Source organism: Tachyglossus aculeatus, chromosome 15 (assembly GCF_015852505.1).
Source record: "Tachyglossus aculeatus isolate mTacAcu1 chromosome 15, mTacAcu1.pri, whole genome shotgun sequence".
NCBI lineage: Eukaryota > Metazoa > Chordata > Mammalia > Monotremata > Tachyglossidae > Tachyglossus > Tachyglossus aculeatus.
In genome coordinates, this window is record NC_052080.1 from 18,093,294 (window position 1) to 18,116,627 (window position 23,334).

The window sequence follows — 23,334 nt, forward strand, 5'->3', positions numbered from 1 at the left end:
TTCCACTGAGCCAAGCTGCTTCCCCCAGATGAGTGGCAGAGTCAGAATTAGAACCCAAGTCCTTTGACTTCTGGGCTTGGGCTATTTCCATATGGCCCCATTGCTTCCCTCAACCCTTCCATGCTGGTTGGTAGGGGGTGAGCAGGTAGCACCTTCAGGCCCAAAATGAGCACATAGCCCCTCAGGATGGGGAATAATGAGGCCGGCAGGAAAAAGTGACTTGCCCAGGGTCACTCAGTGGGCACGGGACAGAACTAGGGTTAGAACCCATGTCCTTGAACTCCTGGGCCCAGGCTCTATCCACTAGACAACACTGCTTCCCCACTCTGCAGAACCTCTGTATTGGAGCATTCGTGGAGGGAAGGAGGGGTCTTGGAGCTTTGGGAGAGAGCAAATATTCTGCTCCTCTTTAAGGATGGCTGAAAACGAAATCAATCAATTGTGCAATGATATTTTTTGAGCACTTACTATGTGCAGAGCACTGTACTCCCTGCTTAGATGAGTACAATACAATAGAGTTGGTAGTCACCATCCCTGCCCTGAAGGAGCATCCAGACTAATGGGAAAGACTAGCACGCTAACCCTAGATACCTGGGGAAAAAAAAACTAAAGCAAGTGAACGAAAGTCAATTAGCCGTCTTCCGGAAGTGTGTAAGGCAACTGGAAGCAGCCAGTATGGCTTAGTGAAGAGCAAATTGTGCCAGACAAATTCCTTCTCCTTGTAGAAGGGTGACACGCCACGTAGACGGGAGCAATGAGAGATGCAAACTCTCTCACCTTGAGAACGACACCGGATTCCCGACGTCCTCTTTGATGTGGGGAAAACCTGGGCTTGACCTGGGTCCCCACAACTGGCGTGACTCCCGGAGACTACTTGTGGGTCACCCCGGGGGAAACTTTCAGGTGGTGTCTCACAAGGTCAGGCACCCAAATCTAGCTCTCTGGGACTTTTACGGGTGAACTCGATGGGGGAATTCAGAGGGTGTTCTGCAAAAACTAAATGGAATCTGGAAAGGACAAGCTAACTCTCCCAAAGATGTAAGTCAAGCAAGGTGAGGTAAGACAGATCAGACAAGTCCTACCGAACAAAACATCGGGGTCAACGTTAACCAATCCATCAGTAGTGTTTACTGAGGGCTTGCTGTGTGCAGGGCACTGTACTAAGCCCTGGGGAGAGGATAGTATCATTAGGAGCCACAATCCCTGACTTCGAGGATCTTACAATCTAGCAAGAAGCAGGATTCAGAGAGTAGTCAGCAGTATAGCATCATTATTTCAAAAGCCAACAGGGTTCTGATCCCTGCACCTTGCCTGCTGTGTTACCTGGGACAAGTCACAACTTCTCTGTGCTTCAGTTTCCTAATCTGTAAAATGGGGAGCCGATACCTGAGAAGTAGCGTGGTTTAGTGAAAGGAGCCTGGGCTTGGAAGTCAGAGGTCGTGGGTTCTAATCCCAGCTCCACCACTTGTCAGCTGTGTGATTTTGGGCAAGTCATTTCACTTCTCTGTGTCTCAGTTACCTCATCTGTAAAATGGGGATTTACTGTGAGCCCTATGTGAGACAACCTAATTACCTGATATCTACCTCAATGCTTAGAACAGTGCTTGGAACATAGCAAGCGCTTAACAAATATCATTATTATTATTATTACCTACTCTCTCTTAGACTGTGAGTCTACATACGACAGGGATGGTGTCCGTTCTGATTGACTAGATCAGATAGTCTAGAATGTAAGCTCACTGAGGGCAGGGAATGTTAAGGCACATTCTCCCAAGCATTTACTACAGTGCTCTGAACACAAGAAGTGCTCAATAAATATGATTGAATGAATTGTCTTCTAGCTACCCAGCACAATGCTTGGCATGCAGTAATCAGTTAAATACCACCATTATTGTTATTATTATTATTATTATTATTATTATTATTATTATTATCACTGGTGTGTGGGGAAGGAACGTGTCTACCTAATCAGATATATTGTACTCTCCCAAGCACTTAGTTCAGGGCTCTGCACAAGGTAAGCTCTCAATAAATACTATTGATTGATTTATTGATAGTCCAACAGGACTGAGCCCTGTCCCGACTGCAGCTTATCTCCTCAACCGATCAATGATAGCTTTTGAGCATTCACTTTGTGCTGGGCACTGTACCTAGCACTTGGGAGAGAGTCGATAGGAGCGCTCCCTGCCTTCAAGAAGCTTCCAGTCTAGAAGGGAGTCCTACCAGGTCCTTAGTTGATCCTTCCTTGGGCACTGTTTGGGTTCCATCTCTGGTCACCACACTTTAAAAAGGCTGTAGAGAAACTGGCAAGAGTCCAGAGAAGAGCGACAAAAATGATTTAAGGGTGGGAAGATAGAGCCTGGGAGGAAAAATGAAAGGAGTGGAGGTTGTTTAGACTGGAAAAGACGGTGAAGGGATGATTTAATAACCGTCTTCAAGTATTTAAACGTTTTTTAATGGGTAGGAGGCCGGTCTGTTGTTCTTCACGTCCGCCGTGACTAGAGCAGGGGGAAATGGGTTTAAATTGCAGCAGAAGAGATTTCTGGTGGGAAGCAATGTGGCCCAGTAGATAAAGTGTACAAGCCTAGGAGTCAGAAGGATCTGGGTTCTAATCCCGGCTCCCTCACTTGTCTGCTGGGTGACCTTGGGCGAGTCACTTTAGTTCTCAGTTCCCTTACATGTAGAATGGCGATTAAGGCTGTGAACCCTATGTGAGAAAAGGATTGTGTCCAAACTGATCAACTTGCATCTGCCCCAGTGCTTAGTAGAGTGCCTGGCACATTGTAAGTGCTTAACAAATACTATTAAAAAAATCATCCTCATCAATGGCATTTATTGAGCACCAACTCTGAGCAGAACACTGTGCTAGGCATTTGGGAATGTACAATAGAAGTTAAAGGCCTGGACCCTGCCTTCAGGGAGTTTATATGCTGATCCTCTAGACTGTAAGCTTTTTATGCGCAGGGTACCTGTCTGCTTATTCTGTTGTATCGTAGTCTCCTAAGAGCTTAGTACAGCGCTCTGTACTAAGTAAGCCCTCAATAAATACCACTAAGGGGTTGATGATCTTGTCTTTCTTCTGCTTCTCAGACTGCTTCTGCTTCTTAGACTGTGAGCTTTTAGACTGTGAGCCCACTGTTGGGTAGGGACTGTCTCTATGTGTTGCCAATCTGTACTTCCCAAGCGCTTAGTACAGTGCTCTGCACATAGTAAGCGCTCAATAAATACGATTGATTGATTGATTGATTGATTGATTGATTCTCATTACATACTTTGCCAGTTCTTTGCGGGTGGGCAAGGTGTGTTTTGCTTCTGTGGCTTTCCCCCAAGCATTTAGAGTATTGTGTAGCACTAAGGAGGCATCCAAGAAATACCATGAGTACTCATTGGGCCCTCAGGCTCTGGGGTGTTTCTCTACAAACTAATTCTCGTTTTAGAACTCCCAAGAAATTTCTAGGTAGGAAGGAAGTTATGCAATGGGAGTGGGCTTCCTTTTTGTAATTGCAGCAGGCAGGATTGAGGTCGGAAGCAAAGAACATCTTCCCATCAGCCTCTGGAACAGAGGATCGATGAAGCTATTGAAGCCACCTGTCCGTCTTCTCATTCCTTTTCAAAGGCTTCTGGGATGCCATCAGCTCTCGTTTCGCCCGGGACGGGTTTGGGTCAAGAACACTGAGGTTGGAATTGAGGGATCAAGGAGGAAGAAGGCATCTTCTCCTATACAGAAAGCTCACCTTTATGTAATGCCCATGGTATTTGGTAAGCATTTGCTATGTACCAAGCACTGTATCAAGCCCTGGGGTAGATACAAGATAGTCAGGCTGGTCACAGCATCTGTCCCACATGGGGCTCATAGTCTTAATCCCTCATTTTACAGAAGAGGTTACTGAGGCACAGAGAAGTTATGTGAAGCAGCATGGCTCAGTGGAAAAGAGCCTGGGCTTTGGAGTCAGAGATCATGGGTTCAAATCCCGGCTCCGCCAATTGTCAGCTGTGTGACTTTGGGCCAGTCACTTAACTTCTCTGAGCCTCAGTTACCTCATCTGTAAAATGGGGATAAAGACTGTGAGCCCCCCGAGGGACAACCTGATCACCTTGTAACCTCCCCAGTGCTTAGAACAGTGCTTTGCACATAGTAAGCGCTTAATAAATGCTATTATTATTATTATTATTATTATTATAATGTGATTGGTCCAAGGTCACACAGCGGACAAGTGGCAGAGTCAGAATTAGAACCCAGGTCCTTCTAAGACTTCTAGGCTCATGCTCTATCCAGCAGGCCACACTCCTCTGTTATCAGTAATCTACTCATTTACCTGAAAGGGAAACTGAGGCTGGCATGTCAAGGACAAGGACAAATTCCAACCTCAGTGTTCTTGACCCAAACCCCTCCTGTGCAAAACGAGAGCTAATGGCATCCCAGAAGCCTTCGCAAAGGAATGAGAAGACGGACAGGTGGCTTCATAGTCATTCTACATCCCCCCCTCTCCCATTACCCCATCATTCTCTGCTCTACTCAGGGACACCAGAGAGAGGTTGAGTGTTTAATCTCTCCCCATTTCCAGCTGACCTCTGGCCCCATCTGCCTGAGGCTGGCTCCACAAGAATTCATGTCTCTTTGATGGCAAACAAATGATTTTTCTCTCCGTTTGCTTTATCCTTTAAGGGTCTCTGTTGCCCTGCCCTGGGTGGGTCGCTTCCAAATGAAGTTGAGTAGCAAAGAACCGTCTCAGATAGTTCAAAGGATGCTGGGTGAATGGAATACTCCCTGCCCTTTGGGTTGTGGAGGGGAAAAAGGGAAGAGAAGGCTGAGGGAGGAGGAGGAGGAGGGGGAAGAGGAAGCTGAGAAAGGAGGGGGAAGAAGAAGGAGATGGAAGAATGGGAGGAAGAGGAGGAGGAAGAGGAGGGAAGAAGGAAAAATAAGGAGGAGAAATGGAGGGAGGAGGAGAAACAGAGGGAGGAGGAGAAGGAGGAGGGGGGAAGAAGGAAAGATAAGAGGAGGAGGAGGTAGAGGAAAGGGGAGGACTCCTCCCCTTAAGACACCAGAGTCCCCCCTTTCAGTCGACCGCTGGTATTGATGTAGCACCTGCCGTGTGCAGAGCACTGTACTAAGCATGGGGGAGAGCACGGTAGAGTTAGCAACAGCTGTGCTAGGCGGCCAGACGCTGGAGAGAACCTGGGAGCGGCAGTCTCTCCTGCCAGCACAAACGGCCCCCATCCATCATCCTGACGGTGACAAATTGCAGCTCTCTGGACCTCTGGGCCACTGCTCCCCTTTCACCAGCTCCCCTCCCATCCCTGTGGCTCCACATCTGAGGAGATTCCTGGGGGTAGGCCCCCCACCAGCCTGCCCCCCTCCCCAGGCTGCCCCTGCACCCAAAGATTGGCCTCTGAGCTCCCCTTTCTCCCACTCCCACCCCATCCCCATGGTTCGACACCTGAGGAGATTCCTCAGGCTCTGCCCCCCTCCCCAAGGCACCCCCATCCCAGGCCTGGCCTTTCAAAGGAGCCCAGTGGGCCCTGGGAGCAGGTGGGAAGTGAGGTGAATGACTCCTGCCAAGCCCTCAGTATCAGCTCCTTCCTACGCTCCTCATCCCCTCCGGGGTTGTTATTTCAGGGTCGGGGAGCCCTGCCTGATCCCCTCTTTCCAGCTCGGGTCATGCTAGTGGTCACTGGCGGGCAGAGACAGGACCCCAGGAGGACCCTTCCTCTCTCACACCCAACCCTGGGAAGTGACTTACTCAAGGTCACAAAGGGAGGCCAGGGGCAGAGCCAGGAGAAGCAGCTTTGCCTAGTCTGTAAAGCACAGGCCTGGGAGTCAAAGGACCTGGATTCTAATTCTGGCTCTGCTACTTGTCTGCTGTGTGACCTTGGGCAAGTCGCTTCACTTCTCTGTGCCTCAGTTTCCTCAACTGTAAAATAGGGATTCAACCTTACTCCCTCCTAATTAGACTTTGAGTCCCATGTGGGACAGGGGCTGTGTCCAAACAGATAAACTTGGGTTTATCCCAGATCTTAGAAAAGTTCTTGACACATAAGTAAGCCCTTAACAAACACCCTTAAAAGAAGAAGAAGAAGAACCCAGGTTCCCAGGACCATGCACTGGTTCTCCTTTCACTCTAAATCACCCTCCTGTCTCTCCCCCTCCCTCCCGGACTGCCTCCTCCCAACCACCCGGACACCCACCCCTATCAAATATCCAGGGAGATAAGAGGAGGGGCCTGGCTTGTCTGGTCAATAGATCCATTTGGGGAGATAAAAAAAAGCATTGGAAGAGGGGAGAGGGGTGAACCACAGAGTTGGGAGGAAGGCGGGGTGGGCGGGGAAGTGAGGAAGCGCAGGTTGGGTAGGGCACAAAGTAAAATCGACAGATTTAAAATCTCCTTTGATTCCTTCCCGTTTAGCTCCCTCGTTAACAGCCTTGACTGGTTGGCAGTGGTTGGGAGAGGGAGGGGAGGAGGGCATGCCAGAGTTTCAGGTTGGATTTCTTGGGGCTTAAAGCTCCCTGTCACTTTGCATAAAAAGGGATTAATATATATGTATGCGTGGGTATATATGTGTGTGTGTGTGTACCTGCACATGTATATCACCTAGACCCAAGGACACTCACAGTTTGATCCGCACTGTAGCTGACCAGAGATTGGCGAGACTTTAGATCCATTACTTTGCCGTCTAAGAAATCCCCAGTCCGGTGACCAGGCGAGCGACGTCTCCTGTCCCGGACCTGAGCCGTTCTGACCCCCTCCTCCACACAAACACACACACACACCCCAGGAGCTGTTTAAGACAAAGTCTTCTGATGCCAGTTATGTAAATAAAGTGCAGCAGCAAAGATTTTTATCCCATTAGGCAGGATTAGTCACTTAGGAGGCTGAGGGATTAAAATGTCAGCAGAAATGGAACAGGGGGAGAGTGGGTGAGAGAGCCTCCTCCCTGCCCCACCGTGATTCCTGCTTTAGAAAAGCTGGGCCTCCCTGGGGGTCCTGGGCCTGGGTGGATCGGGGTGGAGGAGAGAGGGGGGAGTGGTTTGCAAGTGGGGAGATTAGGTGGGACCCAGGAGTGGCAGGAAAAAGCTGGGGGCAGGGGGAGGGGGGAGATCCAGAAATACAAAGGGGAGATCAAAGCTTTACACTTTGATTTTCGCCCCCGTCTGCCTCATGCACCAGGTTAACAAGATGCACTCCTCTTAGCCAGATGAGAAAAGCCCAGAAACCTCTGCCTCTCTCAGCTGATGCCCACTTTGTCCCTGCTTTGGGGGCTGCCACAACTTTGCAACGAAAGGCTGTGGGAGACCTCCCTGCCCTTTGTCCCACCCCACCCCACTCAACCAGGGGGAATGAATAATGGGAGCAAGTTAGGGTGACACAGAAAGGAGTGGGAGAAGAGCAAAGGGGGGCTTAGTCAGGGAAAGCCTCTTGGAGGAGATGTACTTTCAATAAGGCTTTCAAGGTGGGGGGAGAGTAATTGTCTGTAGGATTTGAGGAGAGAGGGCATTCCAGGCCAGAAGGAGGATGTGGGCGAGGGCTCAGCACCGAGATAGACGAGATGGAGGTACAGAGAGAAGGTTGGCACCAGAGGAGCAAAATGTGCGGGCCGGGTGGAAGTAGGAGAGTAGGGAGGTGAGGTAAAGCCAATGGTGAGATTTTGTTGGACACTGAGGAGGATGGGAAACTGCCGGAGCTTCCTGAGTAGTGGGTAAAAATATCCTGAGCATTTCTGTAGAAAAATGATCCGGGCAGCAGAGTGAAATATGGACTGGAGTGGGGAGAGACAGGAGGCTGGAAGGTCAGCAAGGAGGCTGGTAGAGTAATCAAGGTGGGAGAGGATAAGTGATTGAATTAACTTGGTAGCAGTTTGGATGGATCATGTCTACTAACTCTATGATACTCAACCAGCTATTTGTACGGTACTCTGCACCCGGTAGACTGTCAGCATCTCAAGGAAAGGGATCATGCTGACTAACTCTCCTTGGAGCCATCACGCAAATACATGGTTTCGACTCCCAGAAAGCCCAGCCCGGAACGCTTGCCCAAGACATATTTTGCCCTTCTAGGCCCTGGCATTTCCCCTGCCTGGTCTTCCTCCTGTCCTCCCTTCCCCTCCTGAACTTGCAGGGGACAGAACCCGGGGTGCAGCTGCTTCACACTTGGACCCAGGCTGATGCCACCCTCAAACCCAGGTGTGCCACCCTGCCATTCCCCAACTCCCTCAGAGTCTGAGTCTGAGAGGAGGAGCCAGCTCCCTGGCCAAGGGTAGCCAGACTAGCCCGAAGGTGGCTATCTCCCCTCAGCCCTGGAGGGGTTGTGGATAGTGTACAGCTTTTGCCTGCACTCTGATTTGGAAAGTGATGTGTTTTAGCACTAGCTAATTAGTCTCTAATTAGGAAGTACAGTGTAAACAATCACAACAGATGGGAAGGGGGAGACTCACCATAATGACCCTTCTTCTGGGGCAAAGTCACAAACCAGGTGACTTTCTTGAAAGAGCTGGAGGGGGTGGAGGGAGTTAGTTCATTGGTTTGTTGTGTGGGCTCTGGTGTGGGAGGGCTTGGAGGGGGGGTTTAAGGGCTTCCTGGATCTGGTCCTCAGGTTGGTGGGTCTTTGGGTCCTAGGCAGAGACCAGCCTCTTGGTGCCAGCAGCCCCTGTCCTGATTCAACCCACAATCTACAGTGCTGAGGGCCTTTTGGGCTTGAGATGTGAATTTTGAGCTGGAGCCGAGACTGGCTCCAGCTGTCCAGCTATCTGTCTTCCCCTTTCTAGACTGAAAGCTTTGTATGGGCAGGGATCATCTCTATTGCTGAATTGTACTTTCCAAGCACTTAGAACAGTGCTCTGCACACACTAAGCACTCAATAAATATGATCGAATGAATGAATGCTTGTAGTAGTCCCAGAAATAACAATAATAATGGCATTTATTAAGTGCTTACTATGTGCAAAGCATTGTCCTAAGCACTGGGGAGGTTACAAGTGATCAGGTTGTCCCACAGGGGCTCACAGGCTTAATCCCCATTTTATAGATGAGGTAACTAAGGCACAGAGAAGTTAAGTGACTTGCCCAAAGTCACACAGCTGACAATTGGCAGAGCCGGGATTTTATCAGGAGAAGCAGAATGGCTTAATGGAAAGAGCCCAGCCCTGGCTGTCTGAGGATCTGGGTTCTAATCCCAGCTCAGTCAGTTGTCTGCTGTGTGGCCTTGGGCAAGTCACTTCATTTCCCTGAGCCTCAGTTCCCTCAGCTGTAAAATGGGGTTTAAGACTGTGAGCCCCATGTGGGACAGGGACTGTATCCAACACAATAACCTTGTATCCACCCCAGAGCGTAAAACGGTACCTGGCCCGTAGTAAGCGCTTAACAAATACCGCCATTATTATTGTTGTTGTTATTATTATTATTCCCCACTCAGGAGGCTTATGATCCCGCCTCCCCTGCCCATGTCCACCAGAGCCCTCATTCCTTGGCTCAGTTGGCTCATCCACACAGCAGTAAGTGTTTTTAAGAAGGGTAATTTCATCATCTGGCACTGTTATCGAGGCTCTGGCGACTCGTTAACTAAATTGGTTTCATCCGCTCAGCCTCCCAGATCAGCGTGGGCTGCTCCCCAAGGGACAGGGGCGCGGTGCTCCTCTGGCAGCCGGCCCCCCCCAGTTTCCTCCTCCCCTTCCCTCTCCTCCTGGCCCCTCTGCCTCCAAGGAAGGCGCTGCTGCCAAGGAAAAGGTCTGGAGAGCCGCTGACCTTTGCCCTGGGCTCCCTGGGGGAAGGAAGTGGTGAGGAGGAGGAGGAGGAGCAGGAAGAAAGAAGCGATGCTGCCTTTGGGTACCTCCCCCATCCCTTCCCTACCAAGGCGATCCCAGAACCGTCCTCCTTGAACACCTTAGAAGGGGAAACTGAGGCAGAAACACACCTAGCTTATACATCTATGTGCCCATCTACTGCCAGGCTAGAATTCCAGCCCAAATGTGAGGACAGAGAGGAGGAGGCTGCCCAAGGCTATAGAGCGTTTTCTGCCAGCTCCTTTGGTGTTTTTTTTTTATGATGTTTGTTCAATCTATCCATCAATCAACTAATTAGGAAACAGCATGGTCTAATGGATAGAGCACGGACCTGGCAGTCAAAAGGACCTGGTTTTTTTCATTTTTTAAACGGTATTTGTTAAGTGCTCACTCTGTTCCAGGCACTGTGCTAAGCACGGCGGGCGGGGGGGGGGAGAGAGACAAGCTAATTAGGTTGGACACTAATCCAGGCTCTGCTACTTGTCTGTAATGCGACCTTGGGCAAGTCACTGCACTTTTCTGTGCCTCAGTTCCCTCATCTGTAAAATGGGGATTAAGACCGTGAGTCCCATATGGGACAGGGACTGCGTCCAACCTGGTTAGCTTGTATTTATGCCAGTGCTTAGAACAGTGCTTGACACATAGAAAGCACGTAACAAATGCCATCATTATTATTATTGTTTATTCATTCAATCGTATTTATTGAGCACTTACTGTGTGCAGAGCACTGTACTAAGTGCTTGGGAAGTACAAATTGGCAACACATAGAGACAGTCCCTACGCAACAACGGGTTCATAGTCTAGAAGGGGGAGACAGACAACAAAACAAAACATATTAACAAAACAAAATAAATAGAATAGTAAATATGTACAAGTAAAATAGAGTAATAAATCTGTACAAATATATATATACAGGTGCTGTGGGGAGGGGAAGGAGGTGGGGGGGATAGGGAGAGGGAGAGGAAGGAGGGGGCTCAGTCTGGGAAGGCCTCCTGGAGGAGGTGAGCTCTCAGTAGGGCTTTGAAGGGAGGAAGAGAGCTAGCTTGGCGGATGTGCGGAGGGAGGGCATTCCAGGCCAGGAGGAGGATGTTATCATTATCAATTATCAATAATTATCAATATTAGTATTAACTTCTCTGTGCTTTGGTTACCTCATCTGTAAAATGGAGATTTTGTACCTATTCAGAAAGTCAGTCAATTGTATATATTGAAGGTTTACCATGTGCACAGTACTGTACAAAGTGTTCAGGAAAGTACAATTCAACAGAGTTGGTAGGCATGTCCCTTGCCCACAGGGATCTTACAGTCTACAGGGAGAGACAGACATTAGTATAAATAAATACATTATAGATATGGACATAAGTTCTGTGGGGCGGAAGGTTGTGTGAATATCACTTGCTGAAAAGGTACATGGAACCAAGTGTATTGTCAGTGTAGAAGGGAGAGGGACTTGGGGGGAAAGGGAGTTAAATGGGGAAAGTCTCTTGGAAGAGATGTGACCTTGAGGCTTTGAAGGTAGGGAGAGTAGGGGTCTGTTGGATGTGAAGGGGGAGGGGTCTCCAGGCCTGAGGGAGGATAGCAGCAGCAAGAGAAGCAGCGTGGCTCAGTGGAAAGAGCCCGGGCTTTGGAGTTGGAGGTCATGGGTTCAAATCCCGGCTCCGCCAATTGTCAGCTGTGTGACTTTGGGCAATCCACTTCACTTCTCTGTGCCTCAGTACCTCATCTGTAAAATGGGGATGAAGACTGTGAGCCCCCTGTGGGACAACCTGATCACCTTGTAACCTCCCCAGCACTTAGAACAGTGCTTTGCACATAGTAGCCCTTGATAAATGCCATCATCATTATTATTATTATATGGGTGAGAGGTCAGCAGCAGGATAGACAAGATGGAGGCACAGTGAGAAAGTTGGCAATAGAGGAGCGAAGTGTGCAGACTGGGTTGGAGTGAGAGAGCAATGGGGTGAAGTAGGAGGGAGAAGATGATTGAATGTTTTAAAGCCAACGGTAAGGAGTTTCTGTTTGATATTTGCCTCAATTAGACTGTAAGGCCCATGTGGGACAAGGATCAAGTCTGACCTGATTGCCTTGTATTACTTGCTGTGCTTAGCACCTAGAAAAGACCTATCAAATACAGTCATCCTCTTGAGGAGAAGGGACTGAGTAATTTTAACGAAGAGGGTTATATTAATCCAGACTTTTGAGGAGAGGGTGTTTACGATTTTCCTAACTCCTGACCATGCTGGATAGCCAGTTCTACCTTCCCCACATCCAAGGAACTAACTCTAATGATAATTGTAGTATTTGTTAAACCCATTCCCCATGCTAAGTGCTGTGGAAAATGTAATGCAATCATATTAGACATGGTGCCTGTCCCATATGGAGCTCATCGTCTAAGGGAAGAGAAACTGGGCATTGAAGCTCTGTTTGATAGATGAGGGAACTGAGGAACAGAGATGTGAAGTGACTTGCTCAAGGTCACACAGCAGGGAAGTGTCCAAGTCTCCAATGCTGAGCTCTTGCCTTCGGCCTTCACCAGCATGGCTCCTCATTAGTATGAGTTTTGACTCTTCTCAAGGGGGTGACGGGGCCGGGGGTTGGGGGGGCATGGGGATGGGTTGGTGGAAACTGCAGGGGATGAGGGAGGAGAGATGAACTCTAGCAGAGGTGCCCTCGACCTGCTCGGAGTGGATTACCATCAGAGGGATCAATAACAGCCTCAGATAAGCATCATCGTCTTCTCCTCTGGGCTGTTGTTCTCCTCGGATGCATCACAGATGGGCTGGGGCCTTCCAAAGCCGCAGACACAAAGAAGGACAGAGCAAGCGGCTTCTGCCGAAACCAAGGGCAGTGAAGACAGACATCCACCTTCTCCCCACTCCCCCACTGCCAGTGATGTTGGGGGGCCGCCCAGGCCAGGCTCTGCTACTCGCCTCCAGGGACCACCCCCTCGCCCACATCACCCTCTAGACTGTAAGCTCCTTGTGGGCAGGGCATGTGTCTGATTGCTGTATTGTCCTCTCCCCAGTGCTTAGTACCTTGCACTGCACATGATAATAATAATTAATAATTATTAATTGAGAGCTTACTGGGTGTAAAGCACTGTACCAAGCACTGGGGAGGGGACAATGTAACATCAGACAAATTCCCTGCCCAGAACAAGCTCACATCTAGCACTTAATAAATATGATTGACCGACTGACTCCAGGCCAGTGGTTCCCAGCTGGGCCCAGGACACCGGGTGATTCCTTTAGGCAACAGCAGTAACTCCTTGAAGATAATAATATTCATTCAATCATATTTATTGAGCGCTTACTGTGTGCAGAGCACTGTACTAAGCGCTTGCACTGATTGCATTAATAATATAATAATAATGACAATTTTGGTCATTGTTAAGCCCTGAGTATGTGCCAAACATTGTCCTGTGCCCTGGGGGCGATACAAGATAATCAATTCAGGAGCAGTCCCTGTCCCATATGGGGCTCACAGAGTATAGGGGAGAGAGGACAGGCATTGAATTCCCATTTCAAGATGAGGGAGCTGAGGCCCAGAAAAGTGAAATGACTTGTCCAAGTCACCCAACAGGTAAATGGCAGATCAGGGATTAGAATCCTGGGTTTGTGATCCTGGTTCAGGCCTCTATAAACAGCAGGTTTCCCTGGCTCTCAGGGAGGACAGGAGCTGGACTGGCTTAGGACAATGTCAGCTGGGCGTTGGGGTGCATTTTAGCTGGGAGGATGATAGAATGGCAGGGAGCCTGATCAAAGCTTGGGAGTAAGAACCCCAGACTCAGCCCTTTGAAACTTCATTCATTCACTCAATCGTATTTATTGACTGCTTACTAAATGCTAGGGAGAGTCCAATATAACAATAAGAGACTCATTCCCTGCCCACATTGAGTTTACAGTCTAGAGGGGGAGGGAGATGTTAATATAAATAAATGTTATTTATACTGTGGGCCTAGTCTGCAGTTGAAGCGGGAGCAGAGAGAGCGATTGGGATCCAGAGCTAAGTGGGGTGGATGTTTGCTGGAAACTAAAAGATCACAGTCTGCCTCCTGGGGATCCCCCAAATAAGAATAGGAGCTGGGGGTACTCAGGAAACCCAGGCTGTAAATCTCTTTTGGGCAGGGCTCATGTCAACCAACTTTTTTATATCATAGTCACCCAAGCACTTAGAACAGTGCTGTGCACACTCAACACTTACTAGATTGATCGATTGCCCTAGCTCACCCTTCTGAGACCCAGGCCTATGCTGGGTTCTAATCCCGGCTCTGCCACTTGTCTGTCAAATGACCTTGGGCGAGTCACTTCGTTCCGCATTCCTCATTTACCTCATCTGTAAAATGGGGATTAAGACGGTGAGCCTCATGTGGAACGTGGACTGGGTCCAAGCTAAGTCGTATCTACCCCTGTGCTTAGAAAAGTGCCTGGCGCGTAGTGAGTGCTTAACAAATACCATTAAAATCATCATCATAGCAGCTGTGAGCAGAATGGAACCACACTGTCTGTGTGACATTCTGGGCCCTGAGGAAAGGACTCCATCTCAGCCTCCCGCACCTGCTATCCAACTGTAAACTCGTGGGCAGGGAATGTGTCCATTATATTGTTATATTGTCCTCTCCCAAGCGCTTAGTACAGTATTCTGCACACAGTAAGTGCTCAATAAATACCACTGAATGACTAAGTGAAACTGGGGCCCCCATGTACTGACCAATTCACCCAGACCCAGTAAGACTGTAGCCCCTAGGTCCCGGCTGATGTTTACCCTTCAGTTTAGCAGGTCGACTCTAGAGGCAAGTGCTCCCTAATCAGATTAAATATTTATTCAAACAAATTGATGATCATTCCATTAAATGCTTTTCAAACATGTTTTTCCAGCATCAGAGGCAGTGGGAGGATGGGGGGGGGGGGCAGGGAAAAGGGAGGCATAATTGATTGCTGAGCCCCCCCCAATCTCCCAGGGTGGGGAGAGGGGTGGCTCTCTCTGAAGGTCACTGCAGAGGATTCAATGAAAACAGATGAGAGAGTCCTTTCCCGATCACCAAGCTCTCTGTGGGTGAGCACTGCCCTGGGCCAGGTGGTCTGGGAACCGGGCTGAGCACCTGCTGTTGGGTTCAGGGAGCACCAGGCATAGATGAGCACTGCTCTGTGGACATCAAAACAACAACACAGTGGGAGGGGAGCCCAAAAGGACACTGAGGACAGCCTTTGATTATTCAATCACATTTATGTAGCATTTATTCTGTGCAGATCACTCGACTAAGCACTTGTGAAAGTACAGTAGAACAATAAACAGACACATTCCCTGCCCACAACCAGCTTACAGCCTAGAGGGGGAGACAGACATTAATGCAAATAATAAATTATAGATATGGACATATGAGCTGTGGGGCTGGAAGAGGGGGTGAATAAAGGGAGCAAGTCACAGCAACACAGAAGGTTTTGGGAGAAGGGGAAAGGAGGGCTTAGTCAGGGAAGGCCTCTTGGAGGAGATGGGCCTTCAGTAAGGCTCTTAAGGGGACAAGAGTCATTGCTGGATATGAGGAGGGAGGGCATTCAAGGACAGAGACAGAATGTGCGCAAGAGATCGGCGGCGAGATAGATGTGATCAGGTACGGTTTCGGCCAGGTCAGGGACCAGCGCTGCTTCTGCCTCCAGGCCGGACTCTGAAGGACCAAGCTCAGACTTCAGACTGAATGCTTAGCACAGTGCACTATGCTATATCCACTAGGCCACGTTCCTTCTCCCAGAGCAGCTAAGTGACTTGTCGGATGCCACCCGCAGACAAGAGGCAAAGCCGGGATCAGAGCCCAGGTCTCCCAGGCCTGAGCCCTATCCACCAGGCTGCATTGCCTCTCCGGGGTCCATCTTTTGTTCGTGTATTCGGTCATCTTTATTGAGCATTTACTGTGTGTGGAGCACCATACTAAGCGCTTGGGAGAGTACAGTATAACAATAAACAGACACATTCCCTGACCACAACGAATTCACGGTCAGTCATAGGGGGCCAGAGGTCCTTAGGGATGTGTCTGAGGGCTGCGGGGATCCCTTTACCCCAGCTGACCTCCCCTGTGCTCTTCACAGATGACGTCCCGCCATATTTCAAGACGGAGCCAGTCCGGACCCAGGTCCACCTCGAGGGGAATCGCTTGGTGTTGACATGCATGGCCGAAGGCAGCTGGCCCCTGGAATTCAAGTGGCTCCACAACAGCCAGGAGCTGACCAAATTCTCCCTGGAATACAGGTGAGTCCTTCCCACTCGGCCATTCCGTCTACCTGCCTGTCCCCTCCCTTGGTAGTCACTTTTCCATCTCCTTCCCCATCATTCCTTATTCATTCTTTCACTTTAATTCTATTTGTTCTGACGATTTTGACACCTGCCTACGTGTTTAGTTTTGTTGTCTGTCTCCCCCTTCTAGACTGTGAGCCCGTTGTTGGGTAGGGACCGTCTCTATATGTTGCCGACTTGTACTTCCCAAGCGCTTAGTACAGTGGTCTGCACACAGTAAGCGCTCAATAAATACAATTCAATGAATGAATGAATTTTATATTCAATTGAGCGCTGTAATAATAATGATGGTATTTGTTAAGCGCTTACGATGTGCTAAGCATTGTTCTAAGCAATGGGGTAGATACAAAGTGATCAAGTTGGACACAGTCCCTGTCTGACACGGGGTTCACAGTCTTAATCCCCATTTTACAGATGAGGTACAGAGAATGGAACTGACTTGCCCAAGGCCACACAGCAGACAAGTGGTGGAGCCGGGATTAGAACCCATGACCTCGTGAATCCCAAGCCCGTGCTCTATCTACTAAACCATGATGTACTAAGCGCTAGGAGAGTATTGTAGAACAATAAACGGACAGATTCCCTGACCACAATGAGCTAATGGTCTAGAGGGGGAGACAGACATTAATATAAATAAATAAATTACAGATATGTACCTAAATGCTGTGGGGCTGGGAAGTGGGGTGAATAAAGGGATAAAACAGGGCAGTGCAGAAGGGAGTGGGAGAAGAGGAATGGAGGGGTTAGTCAGGGAAGGTCATGTGTCAATTAGGCCAATTGTCAGCTGTGTGACTTTGGGCAAGTCACAACTTCTCTGTGCCTCAGTTACCTCATCTGTAAAATGGGGATTAAGACTGTGAGACTCCTGTGGAACAACCTGATCACCTTGTAATCTCCCCAGCACTTAGAACAGTGCTTTGCACATAGTAAGCGCTTAATAAATGCCATCATTATTATCATAATTATTATATGTGAGCCCCATGCAGGGCAGGGACAGTGTCCAAACCAATTAGGTTGTATCTACCTCAGCACTTAGTAGAGTGCCTGGCATATGGTAAGCACCTAACCAATACCATCCAAAAATAACATCATTTCACACCCAGGATTCCCGTTGGAGAACGAGAGTGTGAGATTTTTTTGCTGCTCCAGCCCAAGATGACTTGCCTGTGCTCCCGCCCTCCCGACCCTTTGGAGATTCAAAACCCCAGAGAGTTTGGATGTCTCGTCTGAAAAATTGAAGGGTGGTGGTGGGAAAGATGGAGTGGCGGAATCAGTTTTGATGGACATAAATTGAATTTTAATAGAGATGTTCGTGGCATGGTGCCAGTGTACTCGGGCAGAGGGAAGGTGTAATTAAAAGTTAACGAGTTCAGAAACGTAGTAATCCTTGGGGAGCTATGAGAGGAGCAGAGGATGGGGGGTATCGGAGGTGCCCCCATTCAAGCGTGAGAAGCAGTGTGGCCTAGTGGATAAACCAAGGGCCTGAGAGTCAGAAGGACCTGGGTTCTAATTCCCGCTCTGCCATTTGCCTGCTGGGTGACCTTGGGCAAGTCACTTCACTTCTCTGTGTCTCACTTCCGTCTTCTGTAAAATGGGGATTAAGAGTGTGAGCCCCGTTTGGGACAGGAACTATGTTCAGTTTTGACTAACATAGCTACCCAGCGATTAAAACAATGCTTGCCACACAGTAAGCCCTTAATAAGTACCATTATTCTTATCTCATCTCCTCCTCTAGACTGGAAGCTCCTGCTGGGCAGGTAGCGTATCTTGCTACTCTGTTGTATTGTACTCTCCCAAGTGCTTAGCACAGTGCTCTGCACACAATGAGCACTCAATGAATACCATTGATAGATCAATTGATTGATCTGTTCCATAGCAGCGTGGCCTAATGGTGGAAAGAGCTCGGATCTGGGAATTGAAGGACTTGGGTTCGAATCCCGGCTCTGTGTGATCTTGGGAGAGTCACTTTACTTCTCTGGGCCTCAGTTTCCTCATCCATAAAGTGGGGATTCAGTACCTGTTCTCCCCCCCTACTTGGGCGGTGAGCTCCATTTGGGACAGGGACTGTGTCCAACCTGATTGTGTTATATCAACCCCAGCAATTAGTACAATGCTTGATCCATAGGAAGTTTTTAACAGACTTCACAGTCATTATTATTACTAGCTATATCCATAGGTGGGCAAAACCAGGTGCAAGGAAGCCGGCTCAGTTGCCCATTTGGAGTTTCCGGCTAGGGGCCTGGGAGATGGATGGCCCTTTCCGGCTCGGATCTGGGAGCCCCAGGAAAGCTCGGCAGTGGGAACTTTGGACCATGGCAGCCTTGTGTCACGTGACAGTCATGTTGAGCAGGGAAGCAGCGTGGCCTAATGGATAGAGCACAGACCCGGCTGTCAGTAGGACCTGGGTTCTAATCCCAGCTCCGCCCCTTGTCTGCTGTGTGACCTTGTACGAGTCACTTCACGGCACCTCAGTTACCTCATCTGAAAAATGGGGATTAAGACTGGGAGCCCCATGTGGGACATGGACTGTATCCAGCTTGGTTTATCAACCCTAGCCTTTAGTGCAGTGCCTGGAACGTAGTAAATGCTTAACAAATACCATAAAAAAAGGAGAGAGAGAGAAATAAGAGGGAAGAAGGAGAGGTTTCATGGTAGAAGAGGCTCAAAAGGCAGTGGAAAGCGTCACCGTTTCTCTTATCCCGTTGGGGTGGCAGCCATTATATCATTAAGATGAATAAGTTCAAAATTTAAGGGGGACGAGGAAAAAAGTCCCTACCATTAGCGGGCTCCGTTTCCTTGGCAACCACATTTCTCTCCTGGCAAGGAGTGGGAATCTCAGCTGGCTGAAGAGGGAGCAATGGCAGAGTTCCCCGGGAGCCTGGGATCAGGGAGAAGATGAGGGCAGGGGAAGGAAAACTGGGCACCCCAACGAAGGGCCTGACTGAGTATTTTTCGAGGCCAGGCCCCCCCCCCACCCCCAAGCCTGGTAAAGTGGGGACCTGGGAAGAGATGAAGCACTTATGTATGTATCTGTAATTTTTTTATATTATACTATGATGATGATTATGGTATTTGTTAAGCGCTTACTATGTGCCAAGCACTGTTCTAAGCACTGGGTGGAGGGGATACAAAGTCATCACAGTCTTCATCCCCATTTGACAGGTGAGGGAACTGAGGCCCAGAGAAGTGAAGTGACTTGCCCAAAGTCACACAGCTGGTAAGTGGCGGAGTCGGGATTAGAACCCACGACCTCTGACTCCCAAGCCCGGGCTCTTTCCTCTAAGCCACGCTGCTTCTCCGCTATACTATGCTATACTACATTATATTATACTATTGTATGAATGAATAAACGTCACGAGACAGAAGGACCCAGACAGAGGCGGCTGGCTTTTGTTGGTCTTGGGGTCGAGCATATACCAATGGTGCATATCCACGTCTGGTACACGGAAGCATGTACACACCGTGTGTACATGTGTGGTGTCAGGAAGCCTCCGTTTCGAGCAGGTGTGTTGTTAGAGACTAATCTCGGAGACCCAGGAGACACCCCCTGCTCCAGGAATCGCACTGTGCAAGTGTTCTGCAGTGAAGAACAGGGGAAGGCGCTTCTCTGATTAATTGAGAATGAGTTATTTGCCTCACCAGGTATTCACCATGCAAATTAGGAAGATTTGTTCATGCAGGACACAAAATGGTATTTCCTGGCTCAGGATCTGGGGGGTCACGGTGGTTCCAGGACATAGGTAGGCTCGTGCCTGATTATGAGTTTGTGTGTATGTATGTATAAATCCGGGTGCCCTTGAACCGATCCTCTCTCTATGGGTTTGGGTGCTTTAAGCTTACGTGAATGACTGATTTGGAGTATCTGTGCATATGTTACCATATTTTAAACTTTCAGAGAGATATAAATCCAGGCTCTCTGGCGTCGCTTCCTACAGCTGGGCCAGAGGTCCCTGGCCACCTACAGGATTTGAGCACCTCAGCTGGGAGGCAGAGATAGAGGAACTAATTAGATCTTTTTTCCCCCAGATGCGAGCTTCGATAAATGAATGGCTCAGAAAAAGGGGAGCGACCCTGAGGTTTCTGGGGCAGACTTCTGCTTGCCTCTTCATCAACACACACACCCACACCCCTCCCTTCCTCCCTTCTTCCTCCTCATCCTTCTCACAGGCACTCTTTAGCCAAAAGTTCCAAATAGAGTTGTATTATTCCAGGGGTCTGCTGGGCATTTTCCCTGCAGTGCCCACTTTTCTAAAGTTTGGGAAGAAGGGGCAGAGGTGATTCATTCCCTGGTTCTCATTCCTGCCCCTCTCCCCCACACCGTTTCATGGTATTTGTTAAATGCTTACTATGTGTCAAGTGCTCTTCTAGATTATGAGATTGCTGTCTTTATTGCTGAATTCTACTTTCCAAGTGCTTAGCAATAAACACTGCCCACAGTAAGCTTTCAGTCTAGAGGGAGATACAGCTCTGGGCTTTGAGGGATTGCCCCCACATCAGGTCAAGGAACTGAGGCTTTCCTTTTTTATGATATCTGTTAAGTGCTTACTTGGTGTCAAGCACTGTACTAAGCGCTGGGGTAGATAAGAGGTAATCAGGTCGGATACAACATGGCCTAGTGGATAGAGCACGGGCTTGGGAGTCAGAAGGACCTGGGTTCTAATCCTAGCTCCGCCACTTGCCTGATGTGGGACCTTGGGCCAGTCACTTCATTTCTCTTTCAGTTCCCTCATCTGTAAAATGGGATTGAGTGCTTGAGTCCCATGTGGTACAGGGACTGTGTCCAACTTGATTAGCTTCTAACTACCCCAGTGCTTAGAAGAGTGCTTGACACCTATAACCGCTTAACAAATGCCATCATCACCATCATTATCATCAGCATCCCTGTCCCACATAGGGCTCACAATCAAGTAGGAGAGAGAACAAGTATTGAATCCCCATCTTGTAGTTGAGGTAACTGAGGTCTAGAGAAGCAAAGTGACTTGCCCAAGGGCACAGAGCAGTCAAGTGGCAGAACTGGGATTAGAATCCAGGCCTTCTGGCTTCCGGGCCCAGGCTTTCTCCTCTAGGTCATGCTGAATCGCTCTTAGCTGGGAGGGATCAGGGCGGCGTAATTTGGCTTGCTGTTTCTTGCTTCCGTCAGCAAAAAAGCCAGACGGAGGCTGTGAGGAGACAGACACTGGCAGCGCTTGGTCCTCGAGGCTCAAAACACCGGCCGTTACAGTCATTGCTGGATGCCTAGCGCAGCATCCCATGGGCGCTGAGCACTGCATGCCGGAATTAGCCTAGGGTCGCTTGTCATGTTGGCTGCTACAGACATTGCTGGGCGTCTACTGCAGCATCCCACGGGTGTCGAGCATGCATTCTGGGAGTTAGCCTAGGGTCCCTTGTTGTGTTGGCAGACATTGTCGGCCACCTATTGCAGCATCCCGCGGGCGCTGAACAATGCATGCCGGGAGTTAGTCTAGGGTCGCTCATTGTGTTGGCTTTTACAGGCATCACTGGTCTCCTACTGCAGCATCCCACAGGCACTGAGCAGTGCAGGCAGGGAGTTAGCCCAGGTTCGCTTGTTGTGTTAGCTGTTACAGACATTGCCGATTTCCTGATGCAGCATCCCATGGGCGCTGAGCAACACCTACCCTAGTGGTTAGAGCACAGACTTGGGAGTCAGAAAGACCTGGGTTCTCATCCCAGCTGCATCACTGGTCTGTTAGGTGACTTTGGCAAAGTCCCTTCACTTCTCTGGGCCTCAGTTCCCTCATCTGTAAAGTGGGGAATAAGAGTGTGAGCCCCATGAGGGACATGGACTGCATCCAACCTGATTAGCTTGTGTCTACCCCCATGCTTAGTACAGTGCCTGGGATGCATTAAGTGTATAACAGATGCCATAAAGCAAAGCAAGCAGTGCATGCTAGGGGCTTGCCTAGGGTCGCTGGTTGTGTTGGCTGGTTATGGGGACCATCACCTGCACCTCGTGGGCTACAGTTTTCCAGAATGCCTGTGGTTAGTGCTGTCTGCCTTGGTATTTTAGGACCACTTCAGAGATGAGGGGAGCGGCAGTGCGGTGATCTCAAGGGATCCACAATATTTCACGACCAGAGGAAATTTTTACTTTTTTTAATGGTATTTGTTAAGCACTTGCTATGTGTCATGCACTGTTCTAAGCACTGGCGTAGATCAATCACAGGTAGGTATTGAGCGCTTATTACGTGTAGAGCACTGTATTGAGCCCTTGGATGAATACAACAGAATTAGCAGACACGTTCCCTGCCCGTAATGAATTTAGAGGCTAGAGTGGAGGGAATTTAGATATAAATTTCTCTGATTGGACACAGTCCCTGTTCTTTGGACATATTTTCTCCATATCTGTAGTGGTTCTGGTATGTATATCTGTAGAGTTTTCTTGGGTAAAAATTTACGGAAGTGCTTTACCATTGCCTTCTTCCACACGGTAAAAACTTATGTCTCTGCCGTTGTCTCTGATCAACATTTTGATCACTCTTTCCCATGCCGCTTCTGCCCAGCACAGATGAATCAACTCTGTCTGACGCTTCGGCTTAGACCTCCCCATTACCGGTAACTCTGATGAGAGAGTACTTCTCAATGGCACAGCTCTAAGCTTCGCTAGCGTATGCAAGCTCTCCTGCCACGCTGAGGCATTGATTCATAGGCGACCAGATGCTTCCTCTGAAAAGCAGTGTGGCCCAGTGGAAAGAGCACAGGTCCAGGGGGTGAGGAGGCCTGGGTTCTAATCCCATTTTGGCCACTTGCCTGATATGTGACCGTGGGTAAAGTCAATTAGCCTTTCTGTGCCACAATTCCCCTATCTGTAAAATGGTGATTAAATGTCTCTTCTCCCTTGTCCTCGGATGGTGAGTCCCATGTGGGATGGGAATGGTGTCCGATCTGATTGTATTGTATCAATCAGTGGCATTTATTGAGCACTTGCTATGTGCTAAGCACTTTACTGAGTGCTGGGATAGATACAAGATAATTAAATAGGACTCAATCCTAGTCCCACATGGCCCCTGTGGTCTAAGTGGGAGGCAAATCATATATTTAGCCCCCATTTTACAGGTGAGAAAACTAAGGCCCAGTGAAGCGACAAGCCCAAGGTCACACAGCAGACATGTGTGTAGCAACTCTGTTATGCTATACTCTCCGAAGTACTTAGAACAGTGCTCTGCACACAGTAGGTGCTCAATAAATATGATTGACTGAATGATTGGTTTGTTTAATGTTATTTTGTACTCTCCCAGATGCTTACCACAGTGCT

At 48.9% G+C, this 23,334-nt stretch overlaps 1 protein-coding gene across 1 annotated transcript in view; it reads left to right on the forward strand.

Annotated features, from left to right (window-relative positions):
- The window catches only part of SDK2 (sidekick cell adhesion molecule 2), a 188,550-nt gene that overhangs the window by 53,849 nt on the left and 111,367 nt on the right, over nt 1-23,334 (forward strand). The window contains exon 2 of the mRNA XM_038757461.1: nt 15,857-16,016. Coding sequence (XP_038613389.1) covers nt 15,857-16,016 — 160 coding nt within the window. The remainder of the gene's footprint in view (nt 1-15,856; nt 16,017-23,334) is intronic.